Source organism: Lepisosteus oculatus, chromosome 17, assembly GCF_040954835.1.
Source record: "Lepisosteus oculatus isolate fLepOcu1 chromosome 17, fLepOcu1.hap2, whole genome shotgun sequence".
In the NCBI taxonomy this organism is placed as follows: domain Eukaryota; kingdom Metazoa; phylum Chordata; class Actinopteri; order Semionotiformes; family Lepisosteidae; genus Lepisosteus; species Lepisosteus oculatus.
In genome coordinates, this window is record NC_090712.1 from 9,844,890 (window position 1) to 9,863,389 (window position 18,500).

At 37.1% G+C, this 18,500-nt stretch overlaps 2 protein-coding genes across 2 annotated transcripts in view; both read right to left on the bottom strand.

Moving 5' to 3' along the window:
• Positions 1-14,922, bottom strand: LOC107079345 (protein dachsous-like). Its single transcript, XM_069179949.1, has 26 exons — positions 14,827-14,922; positions 14,414-14,586; positions 13,880-14,028; positions 13,096-13,403; positions 12,440-12,709; positions 12,014-12,151; positions 11,604-11,820; positions 10,831-10,989; positions 10,261-10,412; positions 9,354-9,522; positions 9,050-9,258; positions 8,466-8,648; positions 7,696-7,915; positions 6,520-6,650; positions 6,190-6,333; positions 4,760-5,004; positions 4,452-4,561; positions 4,243-4,365; positions 3,789-3,919; positions 3,186-3,383; positions 2,704-2,798; positions 2,422-2,574; positions 1,781-1,975; positions 1,069-1,170; positions 838-874; positions 1-452 (listed from the first exon to the last, which is right to left on the bottom strand). The coding sequence occupies exons 1-25, from the start codon at positions 14,866-14,868 to the stop codon at positions 850-852; spliced, it is 4,041 nt and encodes a 1,346-aa protein (XP_069036050.1). The 5' UTR covers positions 14,869-14,922; the 3' UTR covers positions 1-452; positions 838-849.
• Positions 14,882-18,500, bottom strand: part of LOC138223900 (cadherin EGF LAG seven-pass G-type receptor 2-like) — a 15,602-nt gene continuing 11,983 nt past the window's right edge. Inside the window, exons 18-20 of the mRNA XM_069180019.1 lie at positions 17,671-17,796; positions 15,125-15,386; positions 14,882-14,925 (exon numbers count right to left, since the gene is read on the bottom strand). Coding sequence (XP_069036120.1) covers positions 14,882-14,925; positions 15,125-15,386; positions 17,671-17,796 — 432 coding nt within the window. The remainder of the gene's footprint in view (positions 14,926-15,124; positions 15,387-17,670; positions 17,797-18,500) is intronic.

An 18,500-nucleotide genomic window follows, 5' to 3' on the forward strand; every position in this document is an offset into this window, starting at 1 on the left:
GATGAAAAATCATATTTTGACATATTCTAATCCATAAATAATTAAATAAATAGTTGAATTAATTATATATCACAATCAGAGAGCATTTTAATTGCCTGAAAATGCTGTGTGTATGAAAATATCAAAAAGTCCAAAAATAAAGATATTGTAGAAATTTAAATATACTGCATACTCAGCAAAGTATGTTATTTTTAAGGTAACTTTATATTTTTGATATATCACTCCAAAAATTTGAAATAATGGAACCTTCTGTCTTAGACACACTGAATGTTAGTATTAACAACAAAGAAGAAGTAGTAACTGCATGAATTAATTCTTCAGAGAGCAGAGTTGCTGGTATTCTCATTGTCCTTACTATCTGTGTCTGTCCTTCTCTCTGTTCAATCATCATTTTCCATGTCTTCATTGGAGATCATTTTGAGGCTGATGTAATCCTTCTTTGACTCATTGTCCTGAAAGGTTAATGTAATACAGTTATGAATACTGCATTAAGAAAGCACAGAGAATGTGCACAATCATTTAGAATAAAAATTGACTGTCAGATTAGTAGCACTGCTATAGTGTGGACGTGTGCAATGCAGAAATGAAAGCCACTTTTCCTTACTGCGCTAAGATTAGGCACTGAAATAATGGATCATCGGGTCTACAATATTGTTTTGCAAGAGGTTCTTACAAGAGGTTTTTTGTTTGTGTCTTCAAGTAGTGATCTGAGCTAGTATGTTTTAAGAATCAAATTTATGATTTTAAAATTAAGATTTAAAATTCAAATAATATTTTGCACAATTTATAAAATTAAAATGATATAAACTGATATAACATGAAATTGCACTCTCCTACCTGTTTCACACATTACATTTGCTCTTCGGTGTTTTTCCTATTACAAAATAAAAAAACAGCTTTAGTTCAGTGAACCTTTGTGAACTGTTAAATGTTAGAAATGTATCAGACTGTCATGTCAGAACAATGACATATAATGAAAAATATAGTTTCTAAAGACCACAGCTATACTTCCTTTGCAAGTGAACAGTAATTGTTTAATCCAGTAATTACTACAATGGGAGTACTCACATGTTTTCTTGATGTTCTGTTTGTTGAAACACATTGGGGTAAGAGATGCCAAAACTAAGGGTATCCTTATATGGATCAGATTCCTTTTTTAATTTTCTGTTCCTGGAAGTAAATGAAAAACAATACCAACTCTTCTATTTCTCTGTAGATTTTATAGTCAACATGCAATATCAAACTCTGCTTTGATTGTTTACCAGAATTTAAAGAATTAGTGCAACATCAACAGTGCCACCCTGACATTAAGAATATATGAAAACTTTATATTCAAAATACATGTTGTGTGCCCTGTGTTGTAATTATCAGTGCTGCATTATATCCTGAAGGAATGAGATCCATGTTTAAATGTTTATGTGTACAAGTGAAAAGCAGCAAAATGATAAAATACTGTGCACCAAAAGTATCTTTCAACAATAACAATACAATTTATCATTTTGAATTCATGATTTTACTCAGCCTTATTTTTAAAACTGTTGTATTTTTTATCTATCTATAAATCAACTTCTGACAGCTGCCAAAATTAACAAGTGCATTGCTTGTGTTAGGCCATCTAGATCATGAACATTTATTACAAAGAGCAAGGAAACTTCAGCAGAACCTTGCTTCCTTTTTTTCACCACTTCTGATTATAATAACAATGACAATTTAAATGCAAGAATATTCCATGACATACTATGTCAATAACTTTGTGAATATTTAAGTTTCTAAAGGTTACCTTAGTAAGGTTACAACCAGAAATGCAACAATGCCACTTATAGTCAGAGCCAAAAGCACACTCAGAACAATGACTGATGTTTGGTCAGACGATAAAGCAAAATCTTCAAATTGGTCTTTCACTGTATGAACTACGTCTTCACCAAACACCACTTCTAAGTCTGCTTGGATACGGTCCTCTGAGCTTTCCAATTTGCTAGAACAACAAAAAAACAAAATTTGGTTAGAAATGTTATATTGTTATGTATTTTAAGTGGCTAAAGCATTTACCAGAAGAAACGTTTGAAAATGTAGCAAAAGGAATTAAAAGATACTCAGGAAATTTCACTTTCACATCCAATCTCAGTTTGTGAACACATTTACTTTTTTTGACATTCAGCCCTCTAAATTCTTTAACTGTGAAGGATTTGTAAACTGTTTAGAAGTATTCTGCTGAACTGAGTATTGTTAACTTCAATGCTTGAACTATCTCTTAATCTTATCTTATCTACTGGACACCGTATTTGAGGCTCATAGTTATGCGCAAACTTTAATTGTTCCCAGTGTGAGGGAAAATGTCAGGAACTAATATAATCAGCCATGAAAAGACTAGAAAAAATAGAAAAGTATCTGAAATATGAGAGAAAAAAGGAAGAAACTTGCCTTTTCACCTCCTCTGAAGGCATTATTTTGTCATTGTCAGTGGCTAGGAAAGTAAAGAAGGTCTCCTCATTGCTTTTTGCCAATCTCATTTTCGAGCTGATGCCATTTATGCTGATTATGTGTACATCCCATCCTAACGCCTTTTCAAGGGCCCTAAGTGAGGATGGCGAAAACAAGAAAGAATGTTTAAAAAATGTCTGCTTAAATTAGAAATAGAAAATAGAGCAAACATTCCACAAAAAAATGAACCATTTGTTATATAGTCAGGGCCATTTCTCTTACTTTTTCACTTCATATTTCTTCTTTTCCACGTTGTTGACAGCTTGATTGATGGAAATAACCACAACATCATCGCTTGAGCTGCTAACCAGAGTTACCTGAAAAGATCGCAAGAGTTAACTACACGTTTGACTCCAGGTATTTTCAGTTTATTTTTATTCACACATACAGTACACCTCGGAAAAGATTTACAGACAGGCATGTGAGCATTTCCTATATTGTACAATATCTCTGATTTAAAGGATTGCTCAAAACATTCATTAACATAAACAGGCGAAGTATGAAGAAAGCCAGTCTCAAAACATTCTGCAATTGAAGAGGTTTCGGGTTAGAGGTGAACCAAATGTTTCAACTGACAGTTTTTGCTTTAGTTCTCCCATAAATATATTTAAAGTTTCAATTTAGTGTGAAACCTGGGTCAGAGTTTCTTTGCACATGGCCACACAGATCTCCATTGCTGTAAGTAAATCAAGTAAAATTCTTACTTTTACAGTTGTTACAGCGGCCAGCCCCTTGCCATTTTGGTCTTTGGCCTGCACTTTGAAAGCAGACTCTCCAGTTTTGCCCTCTACAGAGACCACATAAATCTCCCCCGTTGATCCATCAACGTCAAACTCCTGACTTTGACTGTCTGTCAGACTGTATTCTAGAAGTCCATTGACTCCACTGTCTTGATCAAAAGCCTGTAAAGAGACACGATTGACATCATTTACCATTTTCAGGTTGAAAAATACACTGCTCTTGATTTCAACTGCAGAAGCGAATGAACAGACATGAAAAGGTTACACAGTAAGATTACAGAATTAAATATATATATATATGAAAGATAATTATTTTGTATGCTGTGGTGGTTTTGCCCCTGAACGTTTTACTTGATAAATCTGCTACTATTTCTCCAGTTATCTCATGCTTAAACTGTGTATTTTAATTTATTTTCCATGGGGTTGTATCAGAAGCTCTCTTTCGTTTACAATGTTTTTCCCTTATTTCGCTTGCTTTACTAGATTTGAATGTGTATTCTATGAGTCTCCCAGGGGGTCCTTGGTCATGGTCTTGTTTAAGCACTGGTCTCAGTCCTCTGCACTTACCCTCACTTGTACCACTGGTGACTTGTATGGTGCTATGTTGAAGATGCTTGCAGAGTAGCTCTCCTGGCTGAATTTCGGAACCTCATTCACATCTTTAACCAAAATGGTCAGTCTTGCAATATTTTTACCATCTTAAAATAAAACACAATTTAGACACAAAGCATTAGAGATGCACATAGTGCTGAGACACAAAAGGTCTGCTTGCAGCTGCCCTGTTCAATAAATTCCTTAATAATAAATTAAGGTTAATAAATTGGGAATCGATGTAGCTCCTTTAGCCCATTTTAGTATATTGTTCTTTCCATTTCATTTTCTGGTGATATTTTTTTAAATCCAGTCCATTTCACAAAGCGGAAACTGGGTGCCACCTGTCAGTTAGGCCCATGTTAGGACTCCATGTGTCCAATGTGAAGTTCACCTGCAATCTCAGTATAAAATAATAAGAGATAATTACCTCGCACAGCATGAGAGAGAGGACCTATGGCTTCCACAGTAATGAAGTACTTTGAAAAGTTCTCAAAGTCCAGATTGACACTGGTATACAGTGCACCAGTGTTTGGATTCAACTGGAAATGATCTGTGGGAAGGAGACACTGTTTCAGAATAATTGTGTACCAACAATAAAATATAGTAAAATTGCTGCAATAATTTTTATACACTTACCAAGCTCATTTCCACTTCTGATTGTGTAAGAAACATGAGCATTGGGGGTATCCAGCACAGAAAACGTGTACACTAGGAACTCAGTTCCTGTGTTTTCTTCAACATCAACACTATATGCGACACAAAAGCCTATATTAAAATGCATGATATATTTTCCCAGAAAAAAGACTAAATGTTACTTCCAATGATTGATTCTTAGCAGCATATGAATCATGAAACCTCAAGGGACAGAAAAACCCCAAAACATTAAAAAAATATCCATCACTCTCTGTAGATCTGCCAAATGTTCATGAAAGACACTACAGTACCTGATCTCAGACTGGTTGAAGTGGGGCTGAAATGGGCTGTTGTCAATGACTGCCACAGTCACACGGGCACTGCTGTTCCTTGCAGGATATCCGCGGTCTCTGGCTTCCACAGAGAGCTCGTAGATGCCAGGGTGAGGCAGACTCCTTATTGTCATGATGGTTCCTTTGAGCATGTCCTCTATTATAAAATACTTACTTTCTGGCTCATGATCAAGCAAGTAATACTCTACCACAGCATTGTTTCCCTGGGGAAAGAATTTAAAGTCAGAAGTTATGCAGACAGCCTTAAGCTCTTATCCTTCAGCTGACATATTGATAAAGAAACATGTTAATCCTATATTATTTCTGTAAATGTGCCCATCCTGTCCTTGCAGCTAGTTTTCTGGTGAATGTCTGTGTTTGTGTTGGGGACAAGACAAGCTCCCTGATGCAGGCAGATCAAAAGTGTGAAACCTAGAGCCCCAGCAATCTACAGTATGACGATACTGACCTGTGTAACGAAATCACTATACTTTAGATCTGTTACATGTTATTTTGACCCCAAAAAAATCTTCTAGGCTGTCCCAATGATAAATATTCATGTGGTGTATTAATATTATTATTGATATTCAACAATATTAAGATGAATTAAAAATAATTAGTTATTCATGTATTTAACAGGGTTCCCTACAAGATCAACTGACCTATTTAAACAACTGTTTGGTGGAGCCACGAAATGTGATTAATATAGAAATGGGATCACAGGCAACACATTCTTTTTGACAAGGAAGTGCACAGTAGAAAGTGACTTTGACAACTGTGGTGCTGATTTACAGCACATCGCTACTAAGCTTCATAAAAAAGGTCATAGAGGTGGCTCATCAGGCTTGTTTGGTTGCATGTAGCCAATTGAATCAAATATTTCTGTTCAGCCATTTCTTGAAAGAAATCAGGATATCAACTTTGCCAACTCTGCCTGAGGAGCTTGTTTCAGGCTCTTATACTGTAGGTCTTCCATCATGCTCCACAGCCACACTTTGATACAGCCAGTACTACAATAGTTATAACAATCCTGCTGAATTAAACTGAGGAGACAGTTGCTGCCAAATTCTGCAATGCAGAATTGGATTGGAAGGGCTGTAAATTAAGTTGCTTAGCTTTCGGATTAAACTGCTTTGTTGCACCCTAGCTATGCTCATGCTTTCTGGTGTCTCTCATTGACACAATCTCCTATTTATTTCAGATTTCATTGCACCACAATGCCTGGCTTTTACAATAAAGTGGTTTGAATAGGCCAACTAACTTCATAAGCGTCTTACATGTACTGTATATATCTGTATTTAAAAACCAGAAATGTAAGAGCTATTGCTAAAAGGTATACTGTACAGTAAAATGATTTGAGAAACGTTTAAAGACTTAAAATGTGCTCTTGCTGCTTATTGGCACTTTACCGTATCTTGGTCAGTAGCAGCAACTGAAGTGACCAGTGTCCCCGCAGGAGATGTCAGGTTCACCCTGGCAGTGTAATTGTTTTTCGTGAACAATGGAGGATTGTCATTCTCATCCAGCACTGAAATTCTGACCTCTGTTTTAGTCTGCAAATTAAGGGAACCATTTGTTATACACAAGGGTGTGCTCTGCCTGTTGAAGCTTTAATTTAAGTGGGAAAGAGTGGACAACAGAATACATTCTACTAATTTCCACAAACACATGTCCAACAAATGTCTTCCTGCTGATGTGACTCTATTTCTGCATTTTACGGTATGGTTTTTGAAGTTTACCTCATAAAAAGGAACTGTCTTATTGTTTGTTGCAGTCACTGTTATGATGATTTCTATTTTGTCCTCATAGTCTGGAGAACGTTTCACTGTAATGTTCCCATAGTCATCAACAGAAAAATCCTCTCCACCCTCTGCAAACACAAATACCTTTATTTCAGAGGTCTATTAATATGAACAATGTTCAAATTAAATCACTTGAATAATGTGTAAGTCACTCCAGTTTCTGAGAAAACACAATCAGCGTGGATTTTATGAAAGTTTATTATTACTGAATGGGAGCATTTATGCAGCTGAGCATTTTTTATAAATCTGGGTAAAATATTGTGCATATATTGTGGGTAACAACATCAGTGTCTCAAATGTTGGCTTTGATATGTCTTTCCAATATTTTTCCACCATTCCCTGGATTGAAGACCTACTGTGCCCTATGAATAACTCTTGATATCAGATGGATTTGAGCTTACTGATCTCTTTGTGAGGCTAAGGGAAATTGTGACCAATTGCACAAGCTGAATGTTCATTAAGACCTCTGGCTGTGCCTAATCAAATCCAAAACTGTCTTCTTTTGCTATCTACTGATGCTATCATTATTTCCATTACTTGTGGAACAGTCACATTGTATAGCATTCGGTACTGATTTTTCATTCCAAAAGTTTAATTGCTTATATTACCTCGTATAAACAAAGCACCTTGTGGTTGTATAAAATTTCACTGCTGCAATGAAAGCAAAGAGCAAAGGTTGCAGATAGTTTAAAATTGTGAAACCCTGTCAGGGGAGATCATAAAATACACATTTTCCTTCTACATCTAGAATTCATCCAACTAAATTGCCGGGTCCATTGTGTACACGCAGACTATAATAAATCTAAATGAGCTGAAAAAACACTTCTAATGCTTTGCTGGGCAATCTCATTTTTTTTTTAATTTTCTTTTAACTCAGGAGAGTAGCTCTTATCTCTGATCAGTAGCTGTTCTCTTGCTGGCTCTGGTTTATAAGTGCGTGTAAAGACCAATGTGATGTGTCAAGTGCTGTACAGCACAAACCCATTTGAAGAAAGCAATGTCAATAAGCCGCGTCTCGATTTGATTAGGTCATTTATAATCACAAGCACCTTTTTTTCACAGTTTTAGGACTGTAAGAACAAACCACACAGCTTGATGGAAAGTCCTCTTTACCTGTGATGTTATATGCAATGAAGGCGTTGTCCCCTGTGTCTTTGTCGGTGGCTCTAACCCTCCCAATGTAAATCCCTGCTTTGGTATTTTCTCTCACAGTCATGAGCGGCACAGAGTCAAACACAGGGGGATTGTCATTGATGTCGGTGATAGAGATGAACACAGTGCAGTATCCTCGCTTTTTCTCTGGAATGCCATTGTCTTCTGCATAGACAACAATCTAGACGAAGAACGGATTACTGTACAGTACACCATTGTGTTTTCAGTACCTAATTCAGGTATTATTAGATCATTATATGGGTCGGAAAGTCAGAATTCACTGACCTCCTATGGAACGAAGATGCATCACAAAGATAGTTTACTTGCTTAAATTGCTTACACTGTACTCCCTGTGTTATTAGCAAAAAGAGATTTCCTTAAGATCCATCTCCTTGAGATCCATCATCCAGGTGGATGCTGCACATTGGTGGTGGTAGAGGGGAGTTCCCATTACCTGTAAAGCGCTTTGAGTGGAGTGTCCAGAAAACCGCTATATAAGTGTAAGCAACTATTATTATTATTATTATTATTATTATTATTATTATTATTATTATTATTATTATTATTATTATTATTAAGGGATTTGTTCTCACTGAATTATTGCAGTCTTTTTAACTTAGCAAGGCAATCCCCAAGGTGATTTATGTAAAAAGAAATGGAAAGGTTTTGGTTCCAAAAAGAATACAGTACCTGTCTGCATATCTTTTTCTCTGGAAATTGAGAATGCCTACCTGATACTGGACAGGGTCGCTCTCAAAGTCAAAAGACACTTTAGTATGAAGAGCTCCGGTGAGGGCATCTATCCTGAAATAGTCTTCATCGCCACTGAGAATAGCATATCGCAGCTCCCCATTCTGACCAATGTCTTCGTCAGTGGCATTCAGCCTGAGAACCTGGAGTGAAGCATTCTCATTCTGCGGAGACACAACACCACATCAAAACCGCACATAAAGCATTATTTGTTCCAACTATTTATGAGGCTAAAGTACAATTCACATGGGTCATCATTAAACAATACGACCATATTTAGATCCTGTTTTTATATCTATGAAGGAATCAAAGCATAAAATTCTCCTTCCTCATCCAAATCCTAACATGTACTTTAAGAATTAAAATCTTTGGTTCTGATGTCCATTTTCTTTAGCACTTTTCTATCTAAAATCTTGGTGACCTAGCCACATATGCCATGGACCAGTCACGATTCCATGGAGTTAAATAATAGTACAGGTAAAATGCTGTACAGCAGAAGGGACAGCATAAAGTATTCACTAGTGGCCAATTGGACTAGTGATATGCTGTTTACTGACAGCCTTACCTCTTTCATGAACACTGTGACAGAAGAATTGGGGAAAACTGGAGGAAAGTCATTTTCATCCACCACAGTTATGTTAACTTTTGCCTCACTGTAGACCAAAGACTGGTTAGAGTGTGTAGCTCTAATAATCAGTATGGCTGGGAAATGAGACACGTCAAGGGCTTGCTTTGTCTTGATTACACCACTGAAAGTGTCCATAGTGAAGTAATCTAAACAGAAGCACAGAGAGAGGCTAGTGAGTAACTCGGTACACTTTACAGTTGAGACTAAATTGAAAAAGATGGCAAGTCCTGGTGATGATTACCATTGTCATTGCCAGACTGAATGCTGTACATCACTGTGGAAGTGTAGAACACATGTGCTTGCATGACTACTGTGTCAGGCTGGGTCTTCTCACTCAAAGGCTGGGGGCTATATAGCTCTGCAGAGAAAACTGGCATCTCAAGGTTTCTTGGTATTATCATTACAGTTACCTGGAAAAGATGTAGCACAAATAAAACAAAACAGTATTTTTGCTGTCTAAATACAATGAAGCTCAGATACAACTTTATGTCACTTCACAAAGGATAAGCTATGCCCAAACCCAGATTTTAGTAGATGCAAAATACTGTAAAACTAATTTTCAATAAAGTGATCAAGATAGTTTAAAATGTAGACAGTATTACATTGAGATTTACTAATTATTTCCATTGCTCAATAGTTGCTAGCTCTTATGTGTTTAGCCAAACTCTATTTCAGCTGACTGTATTAACATTTACTTCAGTATTTTCACTGTACTGTCTAGACCCTTGAGTAGTATAATTACCTAATTATTTTCAAACAGAAATATACTTTCACACTATAAACAAAAAATAACATTCTATAATAGTTCATATAAGGATTCGCTTATTGTTTTATTTTCAGTTGTGTTATCTATAGAAATACTTATCTAACCTGCTGGTGCTTATGTAGGAACAGTTACAAATGAGAAGAGCCATTTTGCCCATTTTCTAGTAACTAATTGATCCAAGGATCTCATCCAGCTGTTTCTTGAAAAAATAATGATACTGTATCTTCTTTGACAATATGGCTGAGCAGTTTGTCCTAGATTCCCACATCCTTGTGTGTAAATAAGTGCTTCTGTTCTCAGTTTAAAAACGCACTTCCACGTAATTTCCACTGCTGTCTTGTGGTTTGTCTTTCATGGGTGAGATAAAGTGGATGTGGTTTACCTTTGCAGTGGAAGAGAGCTGTGGAGTTCCATAGTCTGTGGCCATGACAGTCAGTGAATACTGCTTTACTACAGAAGTTGGAGTCAGGTCTTTTGTCAGAGTGAGTTTCCCAGTTGTGGAGGAAAGACTAAACAGGCCTTCACCATTACCCTCTTGAGGAAATGGAAGAAAAGCACAATTGTAAAAAGGGTGCACCTACAGTAACACAAACACATTTACTGTTACACATTTTAACCTGGCTTAGACAATAACTTTCCAAGAGCTTGTGATACTTTGCCACACAGAATGAGGTGAAGAGACACAATGTTTTTTTCCTCTTTCAAATATTTAAAAAATACTGCAAGGAATATGTTTTTCATTGTTTGATATTGATGTCTTTTTTACATTGACATGTCCTAAACAGTTTGACTGGTACAATATAGGCTTCCACAATCTATGATATAATGTTTTGAATTATAATCGTACAAGTGTTGACTGGTTTGTAATGTTGTTTCTGCATTAGTCCTTTTACAATGACATACAAGTTTAAGAACAGCTATATTTATCAATACAGTACCCTCTTATAACTACCTGATATATTGTAGTAAATGCCAGCATCATTTTCCTTGTGCCCATGTGTTGCGTTAATGTCTAAAACCAGTTGGCCAGCAGTACTGTTATCTCTCAAGAACACACTGTAAAAAGGATCATCAAAGACAGGGCCTTCTTCATTGACATCTTCTACTTTCACTGCAGAAGACAGTTTATTCATTCATTATTAAAAAAATATATTTTCCCTTATAAAGTCACAATTAGCTTTCATGTGTATAATTATCCAGCACTGAAACAGTTCTCACATCTAGCTACACCTAATAGCATGCAATCAGCTAACACCATCTTAAAAGAGTGTGGCTTGCCATTATAGACACACTTACTGTAGGCAGGTTTTAAGAAATAGCAAACAGGAAATGCTACAGTATGTGGTGGTAACCTTTTTCACTACAATCCTCAAAAGTCTAACAGATTGTTTTGACTAAAGCTTTTCAGAAAATAAGACTGTTTAACCAAGACCTGTACTGGATAAGGAGCTTGTAAGACAGATGAATCATACTAGTTAACAGAACCCACTGATAATTATCACACAAATAATGTTTTGATACCATTTTTGCATGCACAGGTTGAGCTCTCTTAATGCTTTATTATTGCTTTTCAAATGTATTTTTAACTGCTAACACAAATGTACATAAACTGTAATATTTCTGTATAAACGTTATATTACCAATGTTCTGTATTTGCCTCTATTTAAAGTTCAGTGCCATTACAGGCCTATTATATATGTTACCTCAGAATATTATATGCATTACCTGTAACAAGAGCTGTGTCCTCCAGGTCTGTTCCAGGGTTGTAGGCTCTTACTGTAAATGTGTACTGTGGTCCCTTTTCATAATCCAGAGGATAAACAATTCCTATTCTCCCAGTTAGCTCTCCAATGTAGAAGGGGTAGACTGAGGTTTCCAGAATCACATAGTTTATGATGGCATTGTAGCCTATATCATCGTCTGTAGCAAACACTGTCAAGAGCTGCCAAGAAAAAAAAAGAAAAACTATTGTACAAATCACATCATATGTCAAATGTCTATCTTCATTGGGTTTCTTTAGAGCTGAAGGCTGATGTTCAGGGTTCTATACAGGAAAACAAGTTTTCAATAGGTACTAAATAATAGTCCTAAATGTGTCACAGAGGTGTATAGCAGGCTGGGAACAGAGAACGTACATCAGCAGGTATCTCGTTTTCTTTAACGGTGACTTCATATGCTGTCTGATTGAAGACTGGGGCGTGATCATTGACATCCTCAACAGCGATATTGACAGTCAAAGAGGAAGACAGAGGAGGAGTACCAGCATCACGAGCCTGTGGGGGGATAAAGAGTCCTTGATGAACATTAGCCAGGAGAACAGTAGTACTGTACATGTACATCCATCTGTCTGTCTACATGCTTTTTCAGTGTGGTAATCTCGTTGTCTATGAAATACCTTTAAGAAGAGAAATTAACTAATGTTAGAAATGGGTTAGAAATCTGATACCAGATTGGTTGAACTCTGTCTTCTGTCAAAAACAGCAAGTGAAATGTGTGTTTCAGAATTTAGTGAGGTAAGTAGTGAGGTAAGTATGATTATGACACACATGAGGGCTACTCACCATGATAGTGAGTAGATATGTGGCCTCAGTTTCTCTGTCTAGGGGTTGGGTAATCCTCAGCCTGCCTGTGGAGCTGTTCACCCTAAAGGTCCCATTAAAGTCCCCCAGTAAAGAATAAGAGAGTCTCCCATTATCCCCAATGTCCCGGTCTGTGGCAGTGAAGTAGCCAGCCTCTATACTTTCTTGGCCTTCTGTAGCTGACAGATGAGTCTGAATAAAAGTTGAAAACTCGGGAGCATTGTCGTTTACATCCTTCACCTGGATTGTAACCTGGAATCCAAAGGTAGAACAGTTACATAAAATAGATCACAATATAATAAGAATAATTTATTATACAAAACTGATTTATATATTATATTTTTTGAGTGACCAATAAAAATCCCCAGCAAAAAGTAACCTGAATCTCAAACATGTCTAAACACATGGCATATTTTTCAATAAGTGACTCTTGTCAGAGAAAATCTATTTTCTATGATGAAAGTTGGTCTAGGAATTGAAAAACGATTTTTTATAAGAGAACTGAATTACATTTATCAAAATCTCCCATTTCATATAATCAGCAAACAATTGATATTTTTAGAGCTACTGACATGGACTTGGAGTGCGTCTAATATGCAGAATGCCACTGGCCAAGTGGAATGTAATCAGTTCCTTACCACTGTCAGTGCAGTGTTGGGTGGGCTTCTGGAATCTACTGCTTCCACAGCTACAGTGTACAGCTCCTGCTGCTCTCGGTCCAGTTCCTGCAGGGTCATGATGTTCCCGTGTGTGTCAATGAAGAAGCAGTCTGGGTAGGACTTGATGGTGTAGTTGACCTTAACGATAAGGCTCCCTGTCACAGCCTTGACAGTCCCCACAGAGGTTTTTTCTGGTTCGTTCTCTTTAATGCTGAAGTTGTAGTTAGCACTTTCAAACTTCAAACCAAATACTGAATTATCAGTCACCAGATTGATCAAAACCAAAGCTGTACAGAAAAAAAAGATGTGTACAATGTGATAAGATGTGCCTTTCCTGTTTCTATTTTTTACTTTACATTTAAGCTTTCCTTTATTTATTTCTGTCTAGTATTGAATGCCTACCTACAACCAGTTTGATTGCTGTCGCTAATGGATGGATGGAAAACTCAATGTCAGGGATTTAAACTTAATTACATCTTAAATTAATTTAAAATTAAATCTAATACAAAAGTATTATGCACAAAAACAACTAGAAATGTTTGGCTAAAGCAAAGCTTTGGCCAGAAAAAGAAAGACCGATACTAAAACATACTGACTCAGGTAGCTTTCCAGAAGGAGTGCCTGTTCATTTGTCAGCTGTACCATGTCAGATGCATGATGAATAGATCATATATTTTATACAAAGGGATGTACTTGTGGCAGATGTATCCTGGAATGTAGTCTAGATCCTTATAAGAGCAGAAACCATTGAGATTGACATCACCTGCTGAGCTGAGTGGAACTTCTCCATGGTCCGAGGCAATGACAGTGAGATTGATCATAGTATTCTTAGCCACACTGGACAGGTCAGAGGCCAGTGAGATTACCCCAGTATCACCATCCAGGTTTAAGTGAGGTGAGACATTGGAGAAACTGGAATATAGTATAAGCAACCAGAACAGATTTGACCGAAGACAAAATGAGCCTTGCAGAGCCTGACTCTGCAGGAGAATACAAATTGAGTTTACTCATAAAAAACATGAAAAAAGAAACTTCAAGCAAACAAGATCTGTTGCTCCAGTGCTCTGTGCACATTATCTCTGCATTTAAGAGTTGAGGCTGGGATATGGCAAAGGCTTAAATTGCCACTTGGGAAGTCTGTACAGTCTGGATACTCTAGAAGCTTTTACTGTAAGAGCTCTGTTTTGTAAAATAATTAAATCAGTGGTTCTAGCGTAACAATTACTAAACAATTACTAAATACACTGTACAGAGGCATCAAAATGACATCCAAAGTGCGGAGTAAAACATACAGTACCTATAAATAATTTTGGAGTTGTTGCCAATGTCTGGGTCCTGAGCAGACACTGTTAAGACTTTGTCTCCCTCTTTTGCATTGGCCACAAGCACACTCCCAGTGTAGGATGATTTTGTGAATTCAGGAGCGTTGTCATTGATGTCTGTGACCTTGATTTTGATATCAGTGACATTCTGTTGGGGTGAGAAGAAAGTTTTATTAGTAAATAGTACTGACATGCCATTGGTAAGAAAATATGTGATTTTCACCCTTCTATCTACATTCTGCATTTCAGTGGTTTCCAACTCTTACTATCTGTGCACACACCTTCTTAGTATCAGTGTAGACCTGTTTAACTAGCACTTGTTATCTTTTCTTTGCATTTTTCCACTAAGTGATGTTTCTTGCTGTAAATTTAACATGAAACTCTTTACCTTTCTTTGTGGTATTCCATTATCAGAAGCCACAATTACCATCTCATACAAATCTTTAATCTCTCGATCTAGGGGTGCCACAGCAACTAACGTCCCATCCTTTAACAATAACAAAAAAAATAAACAAACAAACAAAAATTTTAGAACATGTTTTTTTTGTTGCAACTGATGCACTGTCAAACACACTAAGTTGAAACAAAAGCCTAAGTCTTTATTGAAAGCAAATATTCCAAAAACATTTTTACAAAAAACTTTTCAAAGTATAATAAACAAAACATGAAATAACCATGAGCACTACTTGCCTTCTGAAACTGAAACAACACGTTTGCATCTGCAGACAATACAGACAATGTAACATGTCCATTTTCACCCTCATCAAAGTCGATTGCTCCAATCCGACAGATTTCCCCAGGTGCGTCTGGGCGGTAGTTTCCCTCCGCAATGTTGATGTTTTGGGGGAGGGTTATGAACTGGGGGTTATTGTCATTGACGTCCAGTACTGTGATGTTCAACACAGCACTAGAACTTAAGCCACCAGCATCTCTGTCCACTGCAACCACCTGTACACATGACATGAAGTTTAACACACAGCCCACTGTACTACTGATGCATACCTGCAAATTATTCAGTGTTAAACAGTTACTGAGTAGTCTTCAGCATTTTCTGTCAGCCTTACAAACTATTCAAGATTGCCGCAAACGACAATGCTGGAACTTGTTCAAAACTAACAGGACAAGATTATTTTTTATAAAATAAAGTTTATTATTATTATTAATATTGATGATATTCTTCCTCCCAGGACTTGTAAAATTGCTGTTGTTATTGTTGTTATCCTGTAAAGCGCTTTGAGAAGCATACTGTCCAGCATATTGTATTTTATTGCACTTTGACAGATCGTCTTATAATCACTTGTTGTTAGAATATCCCCCAAGAGGATATTCCCCCCAAGAGGATATAGAGGATATCCCCCAAGAGGCACAAGAGGTAGAGGTTGTAGAATTTTGTAGAACCAAAAGGGGCATCATCACAGTTGTTGATAAAGCTGAGCACTTTAGATAAGCAATCTTCAGATAAGTTGAAAAACTAAAACGTATACAGTGCCTTGCGAAAGTATTCGGCCCCCTTGAACTTTTCAACCTTTTGCCACATTTAAGGCTTCAAACATAAAGATATAAATTTTTTATTTTATGTGAAGAATCACCAACAAGTGGGACACAATTGTGAAGTGGAACGAAATCTATTGGATTTTTGAAACTTTTTTAACTAATAAAAAAATGAAAAGTGGGGCGTGCAAAATTATTCGGCCCCTTTACTTTCAGTGCAGCAAACTCACTCCAGAAGTTCAGCGAGGATCTCTGAATGATCCAATGTTGTCCTAAATGACTGATGGTGATAAATAGAATCCACCTGTGTGTAATCAAGTCTCTGTATAAATGCACCTGCTCTGTGATAGTCTCAAGGTTCTGTTGAAAGCGCAGAGAGCATCATGAAGACCAAGGAACACACCAGGCAGGTCCGTAATACTGTTGTGGAGAAGTTTAAAGCCGGATTTGGATACAAAAAGATTTCCCAAGCTTCAAACATCCCAAGGAGCACTGTGCAAGCGATCATCTTGAAATGGAAGGAGTATCAGACCACTGCAAATCTACCAAGACCTGGCCGTCCCTCTAAACTTTCAGCTCAGACAAGGAGAAGACTGATCAGAGATGCAGCCAAGAGGCCCATGATCACTCTGGATGAACTGCAGAGAACTACAGCTGAGGTGGGAGAGTCTGTCCATAGGACAACAATCAGTCTTACACTGCACAAATCTGGCCTTTATGGAAGAGTGGCAAGAAGAAAGCCATTTCTCAAAGATATCCATAAAAAGTCTCGTCTAAAGTTTGCCACAAGCCACCTGGGAGACACCCCAAACATGTGGAAGAAGGTGCTCTGGTCAGATGAAACCAAAATCGAACTTTTTGGCCACAATGCAAAACGATATGTTTGGCGTAAAAGCAACACAGCTCATCACCCTCAACACACCATCCCCACTGTCAAACATGGTGGTGGCAGCATCATGGTTTGGGCCTGCTTTTCTTCAGCAGGGACAGGGAAGATGGTTAAAATTGAGGGGAAGATGGATGCAGCCAAATACAGGACCATTCTGGATGAAAACCTGTTGGAGTCTGCAAAAGACCTGAAATTGGGACGGAGATTTATCTTCCAACAAGACAATGATCCCAAACATACAGCAAAATCTACAAAGGAATGGTTCACAAATAAACGTATCCAGGTGTTTGAATGGCCAAGTGAAAGTCCAGACCTGAATCCAATCGAGAATCTGTGGAAAGAGCTGAAAACTGCTGTTCACAAACGCTCTCCATCCAACCTCACTGAGCTCGAGCTGTTTTGCAAGGAAGAATGGGCAAGAATTTCAGTCTCTTGATGTGCAAAACTGATAGAGACATACCCCAAGCGACTTGCAGCTGTAATTGCAGCAAAAGGTGGCTCTACAAAGTATTAACGCAAGGGGGCCGAATAATTTTGCACGCCCCACTTTTCATTTTTTTATTAGTTAAAAAAGTTTCAAAAATCCAATAGATTTCGTTCCACTTCACAATTGTGTCCCACTTGTTGGTGATTCTTCACATAAAATAAAAAATTTATATCTTTATGTTTGAAGCCTGAAATGTGGCAAAAGGTTGAAAAGTTCAAGGGGGCCGAATACTTTCGCAAGGCACTGTATATGATAATAAAATGTATGTTGGAACCACCACAGATAACTGCAGCATGGAAATAGAAGCTAATTGTAGTGGCAAACATATAATGAGAACTAAAACTGAGCTGATGTCTGCATCTTACCATTAGAATATAATTGCTCTTTTCTTCTCTGTCCAAGGAGGCATCACTGTTCAATGACAAAGTGCCCTGGTTGTTCATATTAAACGTACTGCTGTTTAGAATGAAGTGTCCTTTTGAAAACCCATCCTGTACAAGAAAGCAAAATAAAGATCAACGTTCATTTAGAGACTATTCTCATGTTTTAAAAATTAAGTTTATGAATGAATGCATTCATTAGTTTCAAATGCTGAACTATCTCTGAGTACAATAACTCCAGAAAGCTGTATGAGGTTTACAACAGCCAAGCAACGTCAACAGCACTGGTGCACAGTTCTAGGGTCTTGCTCATTTTTATGCAGATTTGGTTGCTTCATTTTGGTTTAAAATGATGTACAATTTCAGAAAAATAGCGATGATGCCTAACCAAACTTGAGATCAATTAAAAGAGATTTATTAAAATATATTGCTTGGTGTCCTTTAAAAAGTGCAAGCAGATGGAATTAATTGTCTTTGATATAAACTGACATTGTATGTACAGACAGGCTTTCATTATACTTAAAATAATTCAGATGCAAAATTATCCAGCTTCCCTGCAGTTACAACCACACTTGAAAGTAAACCAAAAGGTAGTCTGACTCCTTTGTTTAACAACAGCAAAGGCAAGGAGACTTTCAAAGCTTTTCCGACCAGACCAGGATTCGTATTTTATTTGCTTTAAGCAGTAACATAAGCATAAATATGGCAATCAGGACATGGAAAAAATAATGTTAATTTGAGCATGGTTTGGATTTCTCTTTTGGAGAGAGGAAAAGTGGACATATTTTGCCCAAGAGCAAAATGCTTTTGATAGT

Coding starts and splice junctions, on each gene's coding strand:
- LOC107079345 (XM_069179949.1), bottom strand. CDS start 14,868: ATGGTAATTGTGGCTTCTGATAATGGAATACCACAAAGAAAG. Junction 9,523..10,260: donor AGCTCTCTTCCACTGCAAAG/GTAAACCACATC, acceptor CATCTTTTCCAG/GTAACTGTAATGATAATACC. Junction 5,005..6,189: donor CTGCTACTGACCAAGATACG/GTAAAGTGCCAA, acceptor TTCTTTCCCCAG/GGAAACAATGCTGTGGTAGA.